The following is a 17,863-nucleotide window of genomic DNA, read 5'->3' on the forward strand; positions in this document are numbered from 1 at the left end:
GCCGTGTCCCCCGGGGCCGGGGGGGTCACGCGTGGGGAGCCCCGGCCCCGCGTGGGAGCGGCCGCGCCGCGCTGCCCCCGCCGCCGCCTCCTTCCAGCTCAGCGTCTCCGCTACATTTCCTGCTCTCTGCCTCCACACCCTCCCTGTTCCTGCTTCACGCAAGGAACGAGCGGAAAAATGCCTGAAATCTCTGAGCCCGGCGCTTTTCCAGTGGCCGTCACCGTGCTGGGAGCACCCGGGTGAAACAACCATCCCGGCTGTGCCCTGGGCTGCTGGCCGGGGGCTCGGACAGCACGCCAAGGCTCTGCACCCATCGTGTTTCCAGAGGCTTTGCTCGCCCTCTGTCCCTTTTTTGTCCCCTCCCCACGAGCCGGGGAGCTGCACTCTGGGGACGTTGGGACTTGTCGGGGTCAAGGCTCGGCTGGGTCCTGACACCCGGCTCCCCCTGACCCCTCCTCTGCCCGCGGGTGCTCGCAGCCCTTCACTCCTCGCTTCAATGACCTTGCAGTGATCCCCCCAGATCAACAGCTGCTCCCTTCGCTGGGGCTGACCCCGGGGGGCCGCCGGCTGCCTGCTGTCACCCCCCTGCCACCCCCTGCCCACCCCTGGGCTCCAGCTGGTGAGGGGCTCTCACGCACAGAGCTGCGGGAGGACTTTGTAGCCAACAAGGGCTGCATTGAGCAGCCTATGCTGGAGTCCCTTCCCTCCCTGGTGAGGGCCAGGGCAGGGGGGACTGCAGAGGGGCAGAGGCAGGAGGGAAGTTGGTGGGAGGAGAGTCAGGAGCTTGGGAAGGAAGGAAGGAGATGTGCCTCTCAGACTATGAAAACAATGGGAAAAAAATCCTGTTTTTTAACTTGGTTCTCCCATGTTGGGAGCTTGGGCATCCCTCCAAGCAGTGATTTCCAGAGGAAAGCTGGTTTCTGGCATCCCTGCAATGTACCTGGTCTCTCTCCTGCTTTTCTGGTCTTCCCACCCCAGATTGCTGCCTGCCTCCATCTCACCCTCTGCCTCCTCTGCCTCTCCCTCCATGCTTGGGCTGGTGCTTCCTGACCTCCAGCCCTTTCACCTATCATTGCTCACAAAAAAAATCCTCCTTCAAGTCCATTTTAAACACTGTTTTTCCCTCTTAGCCCTCTATTCTGAACACCGTCCCCCCTCTTCTCCCTCATCTTCTTGCAAATCACCTCTGGCTGTGCCCCTCTGGTGTGACAGGAGTCTATGGTCCAGAGCCAGGTTGTGAGGTGTGTATGCCATGAAGAAGGTCCTCCTCACGCTGTGCTGTTGGAATACTAAGTACAGAGCAGTGCAAGGGGATTTCTGGGGACATGAGTCCCTGAGAGCAGGCCTACTGCTCCTCTCAATGCCTTGCTGTGGCTTCCACCCCAGCTGTCCATCCGCTGGGTCTGACAGACAGGGAGAGCTGGAGACAGCCAGGTGTCTGTCCAGAAATTGTCCTGGGGTGCCTCTTTGTGGGGGGAACAGCCTGAGGGATCCCCGTGGGTGCTCAGCCCTGCAGGGAGGTGGCAGTTGTTGGTGTCCCCATCCTGCAGTCGCTGCCCCAGCCCACGGGCTAGGCCAGGCCCTGCAGTTGCTGCTGCCGGTCTGGGAGTGGAGGGAGGGGGGTGACTGAGCTGGAGGGGCACCGGGGCCTGGGGCAGTGCAGGATGTGAATGGAGTTTGGGGTTCTGCTGGGTTTGACATGTGGCACAGAATCACAGAATGGTTTGGATGGGAAGGGACTTTAAAGTTCATCTCACTCCAACCTCTGCCATGAAGGGACACCTTCCCCTATCCCAGGTTGCTCCAAGCCCCATCCAACCTGGCCTTGGACGCTTCCAGGGAGGGGGTAGCCACAGCTTCACCGGGCACCCTGTGCCAGAGCATCACCACCCTCACAGGGAAGAATTTCACCCCAGTATCCCACCTAACCCTTCTCTTTTCAAGTGAGAAGCAATTCCCCCTTGTCCTGTCCCTCCATCCCTTGTCCCAAGTCCCTCTACAGCTCTCCTGGAGCCCCTTTAGGCACTGGAAGGGGCTCTGAGGTCTCCCTGGAGCCTTCTCCTCTCCAGGTGAACACCCCCAGCTCTCCCAGCCCGTCTCCATGGCAGAGGTGTTCCAGCCCTCGGAGCATCTCCATATCCCTCCTCTGTCGCGGCAGCCGCTTCCCCGGCAGCGGCCGATGCGGTACCGGGGAGCCCCCGCACCTCCAGCGCAGGCCCGGGGACTGCGGCGCGGGGCGGTCCCGGGGCGGAGGGCGGATCGCGGATCCCGGGGCGGGCGGTGCCGGGGATAGGGAGGAGGATCCTGGGGCTGGGGGCGGATCCCGGGCGGCCCCCGCCGCAGAGCCCCGCACCTGCCGCGGCCGCGCTCACACCGACAACAGCCGGAGCGTCGGCTGGCACTGCCCGAGCCCGCCCGCTGCCCGCGGCGGCCCGGGCACCCGGGGTCCCCCTCTGCACCCTCCGTCCTCCTCCAGACCCCTCTCCTCCCCCTCCCTCGACAGGTCCCCCGAGAGCGCGGCTGGACGGGGCATAGCCTGAAGGTAAATCGGGAGCCTGCGGTTAGGTGCGGGGAGTGAGGGGACAGGAGGAGGTGGGTTCCGGGAGAGAGCATCCAGCTATCTGCTAAACCTCGTGGCTTTGCTCCTTGGCTCAGGCTGGGCTGCGCCGTGCTCTGAATGCTGCACATGCATGGCAGAACCCCTTCCTGAAATCACTTACAGCTCTGTGTGTAATGGAGTAAATAGACAGGAGGTGATGGAGAGATACAGTGGCCTCAAGTTTTGTCGGGGGGGGGGGGGGCGTTAATTGGATATTAGGAACAACTTCTTTCCTGAAAGGACTGTCCTGCCCTGGCACAGGGTGCCCAAGGTAGTGCTGGAGTCACTGTCCCTGGAGGGATTTAACAGCTGTGTAGATGTGGCACTTGGGGATGTGGGTTAGTGGTGGCCTTGGCAATGCTGGGGGAACAGTTGGGCTCGGTGGTCTCAGCGGGCTTTTCTAACCTCAATGATTCTGTGATTCACCTGTGGCTCCAGAGAACGCTGCTCAGCCCTGCTGGCTCCAGCAGCACCAGAATGCCACCAGGTGGGATGTGTGTGCTCTGGTACCAGTGTCCGTGTCAGGACGGACACGGTGCCTGTGTGAGGTGGCTGTTGCTGCAGCCGGGGAGGAGGAGAAGCTTGGAGCTGGTACACAGCTCCTGACAGCCTCGTGCAGTAACTGGATCCCCCTCTGTCATTCCCAGGCTGAGTCATGGCAGTGTGTGGGGCGAGAATCCGCTGCTGCCATTGGAGTGGCCGGGTTCAGGTTTGGCACGTTCAGCTCCTGGCTTGGCCCCACTGACCTGCGTGCTGCCAGCAGGATTCAGGAGGGCTGTGATGGGATGTGGGCTTTGGGCCACCTGGGCTTTCCCAGGGCACCTCCTCACCTCCTCTTACCTGGGATTAGTGACAGCTAACCTGGTGGCGGGGAAAACACAGATTTGCCATCTGATTCAGAGTCAGTGAGTTCTTGGAGAAACCGCACTGTTGTCAGGAGACTCCAGATCAGGCCCTCTCACTGCAGTGGGGGAGGCTGGGCTCTGTGTCCTGCCTTTCAGTGCCATAGACGCGTTTCCAGTGGATTGGCTCCTTTGGAGCCCTTTGTTGTTGGTAGGGACGGATGGGTTTGCTGTGCATGTGTCATTTGTCACATTGTGAACCAGCACTGCTCTGGAGAAGGGTGCTGGCAAGGTGAGAGGCTCCTTCCTCAGGGGCTGTTTGATCGTGCCGAGCTCAAACACCAGCTCTTTGTGCGTTTAAATTGCGGTTTGTGTTCTGAAACGCTCTGTGTGCTGAGGGCAGCAGAGCCTCTTCTACTTAAAGACCTTTGTACAGTCCCTGGGTGTTGGAGTACATATCGTGAGTTTTTGGCAGAAATCCACACTCTTTTCCACTTGCATACGTGAGCTCTTATCAATGGCTGTGCCTTTTTCTGTTTGTATTCTCACCAGAGCCCAGCTTGGGAGGTGGCTGTGCAGCCACCCCTTGCCACTCTCGGCACGTGTGTGCCACCAGGAGCAGGGGGCACGGATCAGCTCGGATCCCATCAGACCCCTCGATTCTTGCATGGGAAAAATCAGCTCCCACCCTTAATCCTGAAAGCTTGTCAGTATTTTCTGTGTGTGGCAAAATATGAAGTCCCAGCACAGAGCAGGTATCAAAGCTGCTTCTGAGGAGCAGGTCACGCTCATGCCATGTGCTCGTACTTCCTCCAAGAAATCCTTTTCTGATAAAAGACTGACTGCATAAATCCAGCCGTGCTTCCGTTGAGCATTCCTTGTCTGCATCGCCTCCAATGCCCAAACCCCAGTGTGTGTTCACAGGACAGGCTGCCAGAGCTTCAGTTTCGTAAGAGAACAAAATGTGGTTGTGCCCAAGGGCACGTCAGTACTTCCCTTCAGTTTTGTACTAATTTCAAAAAGATTTGAAGGTTCTCAAAGTCAATTGAAGTGAGTGGAGGAACGAAAGGTCGCCCTTTCCCTGAGGGCATGCTGACGTTGCTGTGTGACTTTGGGCAGAAGGATCAAGCTGGGAAGTTGGCTGGCACTGAGGGGAGCGGGTGGTGCCGAGGGTAAATCACTGCCAGTGGAGAGAAGAACCAAGTCTCCTTCCTTCAAGTGATCACCCCATGAAAAGCCTGAGACAGTTTGCCTGTTGCAGGGGTTTGGGATTCGCCTTTGCCCTCGGTGTGGCTTTGGAAGGGCTTTTGCATTTGGTGTCCATGGGAGTTTAATCCCCAAATTCAGCCAGCACGCTGGCAGCAGGGCTGCGGGGAAGGGAATGCTTTGGAGAGGTCGCTTTGGCCCTGAAGCATGGGGAGCTGGCGGGTCCTGTGTGTGGTGGGACTCCTGCCCTGTGCCAGGGCTCATCTCCCTGGCCCAGCAGAGCATCCCCTAACATGGGGGTCTCCTTCCCTCCCCCCAGCCCCATAGCAGAGGTGTTGCTCCATCCCTCCGCCCATTGGGTTTGGTGACAAGGATTGCCAGAGCCCAGGGATGAAAGCTGAGCTGGTTTTGTGCATGTAAAAAGCTTTAGAAGTGGTGTGAGGGCTGTATAAGCTGGGATGCTGTTGCTCCTGCCAGTCTTCCCATCCCACGCCGTGCCCATGCTGGTCCTGCTGCAGCAGCAAGGGTACTCCAAGGCAAGAGGAGCCACGGGGAGTAACAGCTCCCCAAACTATGTCCCGGGTGAACTGAGCATGGGAATGTCTCCTTGGAAGTTGGGGTTTCTTGTTTCTCAACTCCCCTTCTTGCACATGCTGTTCCAGGCCTGCTGGGATGTGTGACAGAGGTGTTTGGTGGGATTTAGCACTGGAGGAAAGCTGTGCTGGCAAGTGGCCGGAGCCTCCAGGGGCTGGTGGCCAGGGCAGAGGAGCGCCTGTGAACCTTTGAGCAGAGCTCCGGAGGGGACCGGCAGCGGCGGCACATTCCAGCGAGGCCGGGGGTCTCCGCACGGTTAATGATTGAGCTGCAGCGGCCCTTTGGTTCCTGCTGTTTGGAGAGGCACCTCGGGAACACGTGAACCTTTCCAGGCTGCGGGGCTGGGCGTGGGGATTTAAAGAGACCGGGTCTGTCCCTACATTTCCAGTAAGAGGATAGTTTCCTGGTGCCAGAAGGTGATGGCTTCTGGATCTTCATTGTCTGTTTGCTTTCTGATTCATTGGGCGCCTTACCTGCATGTTCTGCATGGGGATCATTGTCAGTGTGGAGCTGTGCTGGCCTCACTCTGCCCCATTCCATGCTCATCACCCTCTGCCCGATGCTCCCCCTGAGGTGCTGACCCTGATCCCATGGGATGTGGCTCCTAGTGGGTCCCCATGTGTCCCCCGTTTCTGGATGCTGTGACACCCATGGGTGGCCGCGTCCCCAGGCTGCTGCTGTTCCCTGCGGCTGCTGGGTTAATCATTGCCAGGTCCCCGTGCCCCGTGGGCGCTGGCCCGGCTGTTTGCAGAGCCCTTATCAGCACAGGGCACTTGTCACCGCGTGCCAGTTACAGGCAGAGTAAACGGTGCTGGGAACAACTTTAACAGTTATGGGGACCTTCCCCAGGGGCTCAGCCAGTCCTCATCCCATTGCACCAGAGGCACATGGAATTTCAGCAGAGGTGCAGTGTCACAGGCCGGGGGACTACAGGGCAGGCAAGGCTGGTGGGGTGGTCAGGATAAGTCCTGGGACACCTGGCTTCTGGTGTGGTCCTGTGAGAACATCTGGATTTTCATGGGTGCTGCAGCCAAGGCTTGGTCCCATTGCTTAAGTGGGAACAGGAGTTGGTGGATTTTCCCAGGGCATCCTAGTGCTGAACCCGAGGGGTCCTGTGTCCCCCAGCCTGGGTGAGCTGGGGGATTTCCTGCCCTGCAGGTGGAGAGGACAAGAAAGCTGGCATTTAAAGGAAAAAGGAAGAAAAAAGGAAAAGGAGTGAAGAGGACGAGGCTTTGCTGCCAGTGCTGAAGGCTGGGCTGGGGCAGGGGGCCAGGCTGGGGGCGGGGGTGGTTCTGAGGCTGCAGGTGGGGGTTTGCTCTGTGGGGTTTCAGAGGGTTGGCTGGCAGACGGTTCTCTCTGCTGCTCCTGCTGAAACTGGAACTGACCCTGGGCAGGGGCGGGCAGAGGTGTCACAAGGCTGTGGGACGGTGCCCACAGCGGTGACGCAGAGTCCACTTGACCTCGTTTCATCAGTGTCTTTAGGCAAGAGCAGGACATCTGGGCAGCCAGGGCTGGTGTTGCAGCTCTATTTTTCCAGGAGGAGGGTTGCCCCATGGCCTCTGGACACCTTCCTGAGCAAATCCCAGGATGGCTGTTGCATGGCAAGAGCCACTGGCATGAACCCCCTGGGCACAGACATGCTGGGGGTCCTGCACGGACTGTGGCTGTGTGATTTCTCCAGCTGTGGTGCTGCTTTCTTGGGAGCAGCAAGGACGTAGGAAGCAGTGGTTCTCCTCCAGCTAAAAGTAATGGGCATACACAAAGTGAAAAATGAGGGACAAGGCAGAAATTGCCTCTCTTCTCCCGGCAGGTGATCTCCTGCTGAACCCTGAGCCCTGGCTGCTGCTCTGGATGGACATTTGCTTCCCAGCCAAGTGGCAGCTGACCCCACGCTTCCCTTTCCCACGCCTGGCCTCACACCTCCACACAGTTCTTCCAGCGCTGCTGCTGCGCCGAGAAATTCCAAATCACGGCAGGCACCGGAGGCGTTTTGCAGCAGCAGCTGAATTGGATCAAACCACGGCGTGCCTCTGAGGCTGAAGGCCCCAAGTACCCCGTTATTAAGGGGACGTTTAGGGAGGTGCTGGGGGCTGGTGACACAGGGAGTGCTTTGGCTGTGCCCTTGGCCTTGCTCCTGCCTCAGTGTCCTCCTCTGTAGAGGGAGAATGGAATCACCCTCTCTGTGGCTGTGACCTGTGAGTGCATGGGAACACTGCCAGATCTTGGCACTGAGCTTATTTATTTATTGTCCTGTCCCATGGCAGAGGGACCGGGGAGAGTGAGTTCTCTCCTCTCCACACTGGACTGTTGGCTTTGGCCTGTCCTTGACTGACTGTTTGAGGCTGCTGCTTCTCCACGTCCTGGATTTCCTGTATTTCTTCTCTTTTTGCTTTCTTGTGCCTGGTATCAGGACGTTGGTGTGAAGGCAGCGTTTGTGCTTCCTAAGCCTCCGTGTGTGTCCCTGCTGGGCTGGAGCAGCTGCAGTGCTGGGCTGGCACAGGAGCTGCTGGGGCTGGGGGGGAGTGCAGGGGGCTGCATCGCCGGGGTGCCCCATCCCTGCCCTCCGCAGGAAGCTGGGGAGCTGCAGTTCCATCTGCCAGAGATCCCAGCACACCCTGAGGGACTCTCGGAGAGGGGGCAACTGGCACACCCCACTCAGGGCCCTTGAAGGAAGGGTCTGGGTGGGGAGGGGGGCACAGGTGCAGCCCCCTGGGCCCCCTGGCTGCAATGCAGGACCTCCAGCAATGCCAACAGCTGTGCAAGTTCCTGCTCTGCCCAATGGCTCTGGGAATGGAGCCAGCGCCTTTGTGAAATCAAGAGTGGGTCCCCAGCTATGAGCCCCTTTAGAGGGTCCTGTGCTTTCCTTGTCAGACAGAAATTTTATGTTTGGATTCTGGATTTTTGGCATTTTTTTCAGGATCTGGCGATGCCACAAGTGGCCTCTGGCAAGAGGCTCCTCTCGCGTCACCAATCCAGAGTCCAGACACGTTGAGATTCCCTGAGGCCAGAGGCACATGGGGGCTGCATTTGCAGCAGGGACTGAAGGGGTTAAAGCTGCTTTGCAATGTGATTTAAAGAAAAAAAAGCCATTTCCTTCATGTCCAGAGACAGTTTATTTTCTGGGCATTCTTCGGGACGCAGGGAGGTGCCTTTTCTTTAAGGCATTTCCTGTAAGCAAGGTTATATTTGGCCTGAGGAGGGTGGGGAGAGGAGGTGGGTGCTGGGGAGGGTCCACGGCCGAGCCGGGTGACCTCAGCTTTTGTCTCTCTGTCCCGAATTGTGGTGGTGGCAGGGCCGGGAGGCGCGGGCCGGGCCGGCTGTCACAGCAGGGCGAGGAGCAGGGTCCTGCGGCATCCCACGTGTGCCCCAGCAGCGCTGCTGCCGCTTGTGGTGAGGCTGAGCTGGCATCCACGGGGTGTTCGGGGTGCTTTCAGGCCACCCCTTCCTTTCTCTTTAGGATGATGAAGATAAGAGCTGCTGGACCCCATATCCTGTGCTTGGTGTAGCTGTCTTCCCTCCCCCAGGATGGCTTTGATTTCCATTGAAAAGACAAACAAGCCAGCGTGGTAATGCACCAGATCATCAACATTCACTGTGCCCCTGGGGTCGCTAGTGCAGATTTAACTCTTTCCCTGAGGATATTTGATCAGACCTTGATCCTGGGGCAGGGGCTGCAGCCAGACCCCGACGCCACAGGCTGGGCTTCCTCACGCAGTGCCGGGGCTCGAGCTGTTCCCCGATGTTCCCCGTGCCAAATTTCTTCTCCCCCATTTTGTTTTCTTTTTATTACCGTGATTTCCTAAGATCGGAAGAGGCGAGTTATGAAACTGGAGTTATCCAAACACGTCTTGTTTGAAGATAGCGTTTCATCCAGCAGATGCAGCTTCCTGCCCTGTAAATGGTTCCCATTGTTTTGCCTTGGCTCCTGGCCCCGGCAGTGCTGGGGTGTCGCTCTGCTCCGGCAGCTGGAGGAGCGGTGGTCCCAGACATGGAATGGCTGGACTGGGAGCACTGGTGCTCTGTAGGCAGCCTCTGAAAGCACCTGGGGGGCTTCCTGGGGCTGCCTCAGATCAAAGGCAGCGAGCTGGCAGGGTGCTGGCTCGGCTGGCTGCAAACATCACCTGCAAACTGTGCTGGGCCAGGCACAGAGGTAGTGCTGGTCTGACGGATGGTGTCTGCATGGCAGGAAGCAGGGAGGAGGGGGTAAATAAAATGAGGTGGTGCTGGTTGATGTGGTGAGGACAGTTCCCAGCACAAAAGAAGCAGCACACATTTTTAATTTAAAATTTTTGGGGTTTTTTAGTGTTTAAATGCAAAGAGAGGGTTCAGAGGTGACCCTCAGGTGCTGCTGAGGCACTGTGAATAACTTTTTTCCTGTGAGGGTGGTGAGGCCCTGGCACAAGTTGCCCAGGGAAGCTGTGGCTGCCCCATCCCTGGAAGTGTTCAAGGCCAGATTGGATGAGGCTTGGAGTAACCCAGTCTGGTGGGAGGTGTCCCTGCATATGGCACGGGGTGGAACTGGATGAGCTGAAAGGTCCCTTCCAACCTAAACCATCCTGTAGTTCCAAGGTTTCTCTGATTCTGTGATCCCTGTGGTGGTGGCAGGAATATGGTGTGGGATTGAAGAAGTGTTAACAGTCAGAGTTTGTTGGTGAGCTGCAGCTTCGTGCCTCATGTTCCCCTGCTCCTGCCTGGCCTTGGTGAGTGTCTGGCGGCTGCGGCTCCAGCTGGCTCTGGATGGCTGCAGGATCCTGGGCACAGGGAGGGAGGTGCAGCAGGAGCAGGCTGGGACCTGGCGAGATTTGGGTGGATCACTCTTCCCCACCAGCAGAGCCTGCTTTGAGAGGAGCTGGGTGTGTCCAAATCTCTTCCTCCGACTGAGGAAGCCGTGGTGGGGGTCACACTGTCCCTGGAGCTTGGGCACGGCCGTCCCTCTGCAGCCGCACTGTGAGGGTGCCTTTCTTCTCCTGCTCTCCATGGCCTTCCCACCTGCTTGAGCAGCAGGGATTGTTTTGTAGTAAATTTTTTGTTTCTGTGAGCACTGTTAGAGGCCGGGGAGCTGCAGCTGTTGGCTCATTAATGAGGTTCTGCAGAACTGTGGCCGGAAGTGGTGCCAGGCCCTTGGCTGAGCTCGATGGTTTGACGCTTTTCCTTCCTGCCCTCCTTGGCAAAGCAAACTCGCTTTGCTGTGCCGTGGCCACCCCCACCTCAGCCCCTGCTCCCTTCCTGCTTTGGGTGTCGATTTTTGCTTTGAGGGTTGGGCTGGGGTCCCTCAGGCAGGGTCCTGAGGAAGAAGCCTGAGTCTCGTGTCTCAGTTTCTTTGGCCACAGTGGTTGGAGAAGGCAGAGATAGCAAGGTCAGGAGTCTCAATGATTGCTGTTTGATAAGGTTCACTGATATTTTATTGGTGGTCTCCAAGGACAGAAGGAAACTTTGTGAGTTAAGAATGTAAGTTTGGAGTTAAGGGTGTGCCTTGGCAGGGCCACGTCCCCCCTGAGTGCTCAGTGCTGGCTCGGGATGGAACCCAAATCCTCGGAGATCCCAGTTTCTCCTTACTGCCAGCGCCCACAGAGATCTTGGCTGTCCTTGAGCTGCTCTCTGGCTGTGCTGGCAGAGCCAGTCACCTGGCCAGCTGCTTCACCTGGGATTTACCTGCTCTCAGGTGGTTCATGCTGCTCCTTGAGCAGGGACTGAGCCGTGAAGGGCTCCTGGCAGCATGGAGGATGTTGTGTAAGACTGGGTTCCATGGATTATTGAGCACTTGTGTTTCTTGGCCAGGCTCCTCAGCCCATTGTGGCATGGAGTGATGCACTGGTGGCTTTGTCAGTGCTTTCCCTGTTTTTCCAGCACTGCTCCCCTTCAGCTCATCTCCAGCTCTGCCGAGGTCCTGGGTGGGGATGGGCACAGGGGTGTTTTGCAGTGGAAGTGGGAGAAGATGCCGTATCCCACCTCTCTTTCTGGGAATGCTCTGGAGACCAGAGAGAGCAAAGATCAGCTCCTGCAGCCCCGCTTGGTGCTCTCAGCCTGAAGGGGCCTTGTGGCGCTCCACAGTCTCTGGGCAGGTGGGAATGAAACACTCGGTGAGCAGCCGGCTGGAAGAGCAGCGAGTCCTTGTGTGTGGCGGTCACGGGTCAGTGTCACCTGTCACGTGCCAGTCAGGGCAGTGGAGCATGGCCAGCCGTGTGTGCATGGCTGTGGCTCAGTGAGGCGGTGTTGGGCGAGCAGCCGTGTGTCCAGGCACTGGGACTGGGGCTTTTGGGAAAATCAAGGTCGGGCTGTCTTGGATGGGGCTGGGGTGGCCGTGGGGGCTGGGGGCACATGCTGCTCATCCCCAGCGATGCTGAGGTTGCTGAGGTGCGCTGGGGCTTTGGGTCCCTTCTGAAAACTCGCATGTGAGTCAAAAATTAGTGGTCATAAAAATAGATGGGCGAAGTTGTAGAAGGGTGTGAGCTGATTGATTGACCACAAACACGTCAGCCAGCAGCACTGAGGGAGAGCTTTGCTGAGGCAAAGGCTTCCTCAGAAACACCAGTGGGGCAACTGCTGCACACTGCTGGGACTGGAAAGGAGTGTTTACTTGGGAAAAGATGAGCATTTTAGAGTGTTCTTCTGAACTGACTGGCTGAGGGATGGCTGGGGATGGCTGACTGCTGGGGATGGCTCCCCGTCTGTGCACAGCTACTGTGGTGGGGTTTGGCTGGGAGGTTCCTCCCTGTGTGATCGCAGTGGGTATTGCAGAATGACTCTCTTTAGGGCAAAGTGTTCTTGGTATCGCCCCTGGGAAGCACTGAGCACCGGCTGGAGCCTTTGCCAGCCCTGGCATCAGCCCACCATCAGGAGGGGATCTGCCACCCATGAGCAGCCCCATCCTCACCATGTCTGGCTGTGAGCACCAGCGAGGCTGTTGTGCAGCTGGGGCCAGATGAGAAAACCCCAAGCAGGTCTTGCTGTGACAAATCCTTTCCTTACAGAGGGGCTTTCTCATGGAAGGGAAGCTGGAACAAACATGCCCGTTCCTGCCAAAGGCGCTGCTCTGCCAGTAACTGGCCTCTGTTTCCTACTGCAAGCGGTTGGTGTGTGGAGCTGGGGCTTCCTGCTGCCTGCTGACCCCTGGGCTTCTCCTTGGCCTGACCCCGGGAGCTGTTCCTCTGCTCCTGACCCTGCTGTTGGCAGCCACCGCTCCGGCTCCGGTGTGTTCGGCGTCATAACTTCCCATGAGCCGGAATAGCGGTGCCAGGGTTGTGAGCTCCTGTGCCTGTAAATCCCTTGGAAGGCCGGGAAGTGCTTGCTTAATTAACCAGACTGAGGAAGAGTTGTTTGAACCATCTCTGGGAAGTGTTTCACCTGTCTTACAGCAAAGGTCTTGGATTTGGGACTGTCTTTTGGCCACGGAGCAGCCCAGATCCCTTCATGCATTCTTGGATCCTTCCCGATCCATGGCTGTCAGCTGTGTCCCTCAAGGCTGTGCTTGCCTTGGCTCCTCAGAAATGCTGTTTTTTACGTAAAGGGCCCCATTTTGGTCTCTGCCCGGGTGCAGGGTGGGTTTGGCTGTGGGAAAGGACACAGGCAGACCTGGCTGTGCTGGATTCTCCAGTGGGAGGCAGACAGATGGGACCATGTAAGCTGGCTGCCATTCCCATGATTGGTCTTCCATTGGGATTCAGCATCTTGACTGTCAGGCCAGAGCAAGAGCATCTAATATTGCTTGAGGCCAGATTTGCATCCTGTTTTATAATATTCCCTGACTTTCCCCACATTCCTGGCAAGGAGACTCCTGTATTTTTTTAAAATATTCCTTTGTCTCTGAAAAACTGTGACGTCCTTTAAGACTTCTTCAAAATGTCGATATCCTGCTGTCCTGGCATCTCCTGTTAGCTCCGTAAAGCACGGGCAGCCTTGAGTTTCAACTCCAGCCCCAACAATGTCTCCTTCCAGTTGGGAGAAAGGGCAAAAAAGAACGAGGTGGACCATGTGCTCCTGTTTGACTCAGTGACCTCCCTAAGCCTGATGTCCCTTCTGTGTTTCCCCCCGTCTGCAGGTTTCACTGCCCCCCATGTTTTTGGGGTGATAGTGGGCCTGAACTTCCATTGCTGCCACAGCCTTGTCAGGACAGCGAGGTCTGACGGGCTTGGGTCCCCCCTGGGGCCTGGGTCTGCAGGATCTGACCTGCGAGGTGTGAGCTGAGGGCAGGCAGGATGTTTTCCAATGTCGTATCCCTGGATAGGGATGAGAGACTGGGAATCAGAAGCAAGGTGAGACAATGCTCAGCTGCAGGGATCTCACAGCTCATTCTGGGAATGATTTGTGCCAAAGCACCGGCTTGGGAAGGGCAGGCACAGGGAATGTGGTTTTCACTGTGGACACTAATCCTGTGTCAACCACAGCTTCTTGCTTAGACTGTGCTGACCCCTCTGCTTTGGGCTGAGATGTGAGCCGAGTCCTGCTGCTTGGGGAAGAAGCATTCCCAGGGCAGGTGGAGCACACTGGGCTCAGCACAAACCAGAAATTTGTAGGGAATTGGGTGATTTAGTCTGGATATCTCAGATTGCAGGCACTCCTCCTGTTCTTGTCCCTGAGCCATCTCTTTGAGCTTTTATTCTTTTTTGGTATCTTGAGGGACTGGGAAATTTATGATGGCTCAGCCTTGGCTGTCAGTTTTCCCATCCCTTGCACACTGGCAACAGCTCCTGCTGTTTGCCAACAGCGGCCCGAGAGGAGCCTCAGCTGGGGCTCACAGCCAGTGGTTTGAGTGGTTGGCGTCTGATGATGAGAGGGGGTTTTGGGGTGTCCATCCCTCTCCTCCCTCCCGGTGTACTGCCGGACAGTGTCAAACTCCCCACCGGCCCCGCTCCCTGGAGCCGACACGGTGCCGCCCTGCGGGACACTTGGCTGTCAGCCCTCATTTCTGCGGTGGAATGGGAAGCCGCAGCTCTCCTGGCTGGGCCGGGGTCCCGCGCTGGGCAGGACAGCCCCGGCTGCCCGTGCTGTAGCGGGGCTGGGAGCGGTACCGGATGGAGCCCTCCCCGCTGCTCCCACCCCCGCCGCGGCGCTCAGCCCTGCGGGGCCGGGATGTCCTGTTTGCCCGGGACACGTCGGCTCGGCTCGGCTCGGCACAGCCCTGCCATGGAGTGCCTGTGGGAAGGTCTCTTGCCGCCAGTGGACAGTGCCGGGTGGCCGAGGACGGCATGAAGGAGGCTGGAGGTCATGCTGATACTTTTTTCTGCATTTAATCCACGGTTTCCAATGAACAAAGCCGGGATTAACAGCTCCTGCCATGGTGAGTCTGCTCGTGTCCCAGCTTTGTGTTTGGATTGGGATGCTCCAGTCAGCAAACGCTCTCGGGGGAGGTGGGAAAAGCTGTAAAATTACCTTTTTTCTTGTTAGAAATTTCTTGTAAGCAGCGTTTCCTGTGCAGCAGGGCTTTTACACGGGGGCGAGTGCAGGGTTCAGAGGTGTCGCTTGAGTTCTTGTTAAGTTGTTGGGGGGTTTTTTAATCTTTTCTTGAAAACCAGAATTTCCTTCACCTTTTTTCCCCTGGAGTGCTCTGCAGCTACTGCCCTGCGGGAGCGTGTGCCCGGAGCGGGGCGGCAGCGGGGTGTGCAGGGAGCCCTGTGCCCCGGCGGGACACGGCGCTGGCACCGGGGATGCGGCTGAGCGGGGCAGGGATGAGAGGGGCGATGGCAGTGGCAGAGCACGGGCTGGTCTCAGTCACTGCGCCTGGGGCTTCTCCTTCCCCGCTCTGCTCCCCGCTGAAGAGACCTGCAGCCCTGGCAATATTTGGGTTTATTTCTGCCAGAGCCAGCCAGGCCGGTGGGAGCGCGGGGAGCGCCGCGTGCCAGCTCCTCCTGATCTCCGATTGTTTCCTGAACCCGAGCCAAAATCCCGCTCCTGCCAGGCAGTGAGGGCGGCAGCCGGCATGGCCACGGGTGCGATGGTGCTGGTGCCAGCCGTGCTCTGGGATGTGGCAGCACCTGCTGACAGCAATTCACTGATACCAGGGCAGTTTTCAGAAGGAGGAGAGGAGGAAAGAGAAGGGAGTGGGATTTGGAGCTGTGGGGTGGGGGTGGAAATGCCCCCGGAGCTGCGGTGAGCGATGCCCGAGTGGGGCCGGTGGGTGTGGGGTGCTGCAGAAGGGGGTCCCGATGGGAGAGACCTGTGAGCTGGTGACAGCCCTGCCGCGGTGCACACAGACCTGCGTCCCCCCGAGAAATGTCCCTTGGCTGCGTTTTGAAACTCGGAGTCTGGGTTATGCCTCCATCTGTGGCTGTGCCCGGAGGGGTCCCTGCACGGACGGGGCTTCTGTGCCTGCACCTCCCACGGGCTGAGGGGGGGCCTTGTGCTCAGCTGCACATCCAGGACTCCTTGGGGTTAAACTCCTGAATTTGGCAGATCTTTCTGATGTGGGATGGGATTTCGGGAGTTTAGCAAGGAGCACATGCAGGCACCTGTACTTCCCCTGGGTGGCAGGGACCGATCGATAAACCAAAGCTGAGGCTGGTGGGGAAGGAGGCAGGATTTTGTGCAGAGCTGGGAAATCCTTGATTTGGGGTTATTTTTGTATTGCAGCCTTTAAGAAGGGAAGAAGAGAGCCCTAAAGTAACCCTTTGTGCCTCTGCTGCGAGTTCAGTGCCTGTTCCCTCCTGTGAGGGCTTGTGCCCATGCCAGGGCTGTGGCAGTGGCCACCATCTGGGTGTGACAGCCATGGTTTGGGCTCCCTCTCCGTGGGGGCGTGTAGGGCTCCCACCAAAGCTGCTGGAGCCTGAGCATTCTTCAGCCAGGAATGGGGTGGGTTTGTGATTCTGTACAACATGGAAAAAGCTGCAGCAAGACCACAGGGGAATTCTGCTCCAGGGGTTCCTCTGGTAACACATGTGTTTATGCTAAATAAATGCAAAAAAGTAGGAGGGAATTCCCTCGTGTATTAAGGGACTGTTTTTTAGAGCCTGGATTTAGCAGTGGGAGCTGGGGGTCGTTCCTCGGCATGGGAAGCAGGAGAGCAGCTGCAGCAGGTCACATCCATGGGAGATGCAAATGCTCCAACGGGTGATTGGAGCTGAGAGCTCCCTGCAGAGCCAGAGCTGCTGCTGGTTCTGTTTTTTTAGCAGAGCTGTTGGTGTTTCCCTTTGACTTGGCCTTCCTTGGCCTTTAGTAGTGGCTGGTGTTGGGTCTCGTGCAGCCTGGGGTGAGAGTGCTGTGCCGCGAGCAGCACCAGCGTGCAGTACTCCGGACGCTGACCTCAGTCCATGCTGGCTTTAATGCTCTTCCAGGTGGTGAAAACTGGACTTTTGGTGTTGTCCTTGTAAAGAAATGTGAAATGTGATCACTCTTCATGGGGAGGTGCAGCCTGGCTGGCACCTGTGGTGGATGATGGATGCTGTGCCTGGTGCTGCTGAAGCTCTGGCACCGCTGCCTGCCCTTGGAGCGACGGCGTCCACTTGTCCAAACAAAGTGCGTGTGAGATCCATGGGATGGTCAGCAGGAAAACAGTGCAATTTTTAGAAAGGGTGGACTGCAGGATGGGCAAGATGGATTAACTTTCTTCAGTATCTGAGTAGCTGTTTTCATCTTGCTCCTTGTGGATGTCTCATGCCTGGAAGTGTCCAAGGCCAGGTTGGACGGGGCTTGGAGCAACCTGGGCTAGTGGAAGGTGTCTGGCAGAGGACCAGAATGAGATGATCTCTAAGGTCCCTTCCAACCCAAACTATTCTGGGATTCTCTTCTGGATTTCTCTTTCTGGGTTCAGCAAACACCAAAGAGAAGGCAGGAACTTCACCCCAAACCTAGATCTGACAGAGGTAGCTGTGCTGGCACTGACAGATCTTCTTGGGGTTGTGCACAGGGTGGGCTGGAGCCAGAGACTCTCTCTGCTCTGAGCTTGCTTTACCGTTGCCTTTTCAGAGTTGGAACCCCAGGTTCCTGCTGGACTTCCGCTCAGGCATGGGGGTCTGCTGCTGTGTGCTCCTGGCACAGTGGGACGGTCCTGCCCTCTCTGTTGCTCCTCCAGGGTCAGAGCAGCTGCAGAAATGCAGGTGGGGGAGTCAAGGATGGATCAGGGTCCTCACCTTCCTGGCCCTTTGTTTCTGTTCCTCTCTCTTTCCATCCCTTGTTCCCCCCAGACATCTGCTCTGCAGCTGCAGCCCAAGCAGTGGGATGTGTAACCCCTGAGCTGCTGCAGTGCTCCTGCTCCCATGTGCTCTGGAGCTGCTGGGAGGAGGTGTCCTATAGGCCAAAGGGGCTCCAGGACTCTGAGGGGCTGCCTGGGGGAGCAGGAACCTGTAATAAATATGCTGTAGGACACTCCTGTAGCCATCACAGTAGTGCCAGGGGACGCTGACTTGGGCTCTGCCACCCCACTGTGTCCTGCTGCCAATGTCCATCGGACAGCATGTCCCAGACCCTCTGGATCCTTCCCTCCTGGTGCATCCCATGCCCCTGAGCGTGGCTGTCCCCTGTTCAACCCTGCCCTGTGGGGTCTGTGAAGATGTGTTGGTGTGAAGAAAGAACTTGGGTTAGTGGTGGCCTTGGCAGTGCTGGACTCGATCTGAGATGGCTTTCCCAGCTTAAACCATTCCATGATTCCAATGAGGATCCTAAGCCTCATTTGTTTGTGGCTAACCTGTCT

General features: G+C 57.6%; 1 protein-coding gene across 3 annotated transcripts in view; it reads left to right on the forward strand.

Moving 5' to 3' along the window:
* Window positions 1-17,863, forward strand: part of STARD8 (StAR related lipid transfer domain containing 8) — a 42,588-nt gene that overhangs the window by 9,881 nt on the left and 14,844 nt on the right. Inside the window, exon 1 of one of the 3 annotated variants that reach the window (XM_042029220.1) lies at window positions 2,336-2,542. The exons of 1 other annotated variant lie outside the window; for it this stretch is intronic. Coding sequence is in view for 1 of the 2 variants with exons in the window: in XM_042029219.1 (XP_041885153.1) it covers window positions 14,446-14,518 (73 nt within the window). In the remaining variant the exon portion in view is untranslated. Of the gene's footprint in view, window positions 1-2,335; window positions 2,543-14,193; window positions 14,519-17,863 lie in introns of those variants that run through there. One more of the 3 variants, XM_042029219.1, reaches the window with a different exon arrangement.

The sequence above is a fragment of the Corvus kubaryi genome, unplaced genomic scaffold (genome assembly GCF_017639235.1).
Source record: "Corvus kubaryi isolate FWS band 111438036 unplaced genomic scaffold, C.kubaryi_AGA036_p1.0 37322, whole genome shotgun sequence".
NCBI classification, from domain to species: Eukaryota; Metazoa; Chordata; class Aves; order Passeriformes; family Corvidae; genus Corvus; species Corvus kubaryi.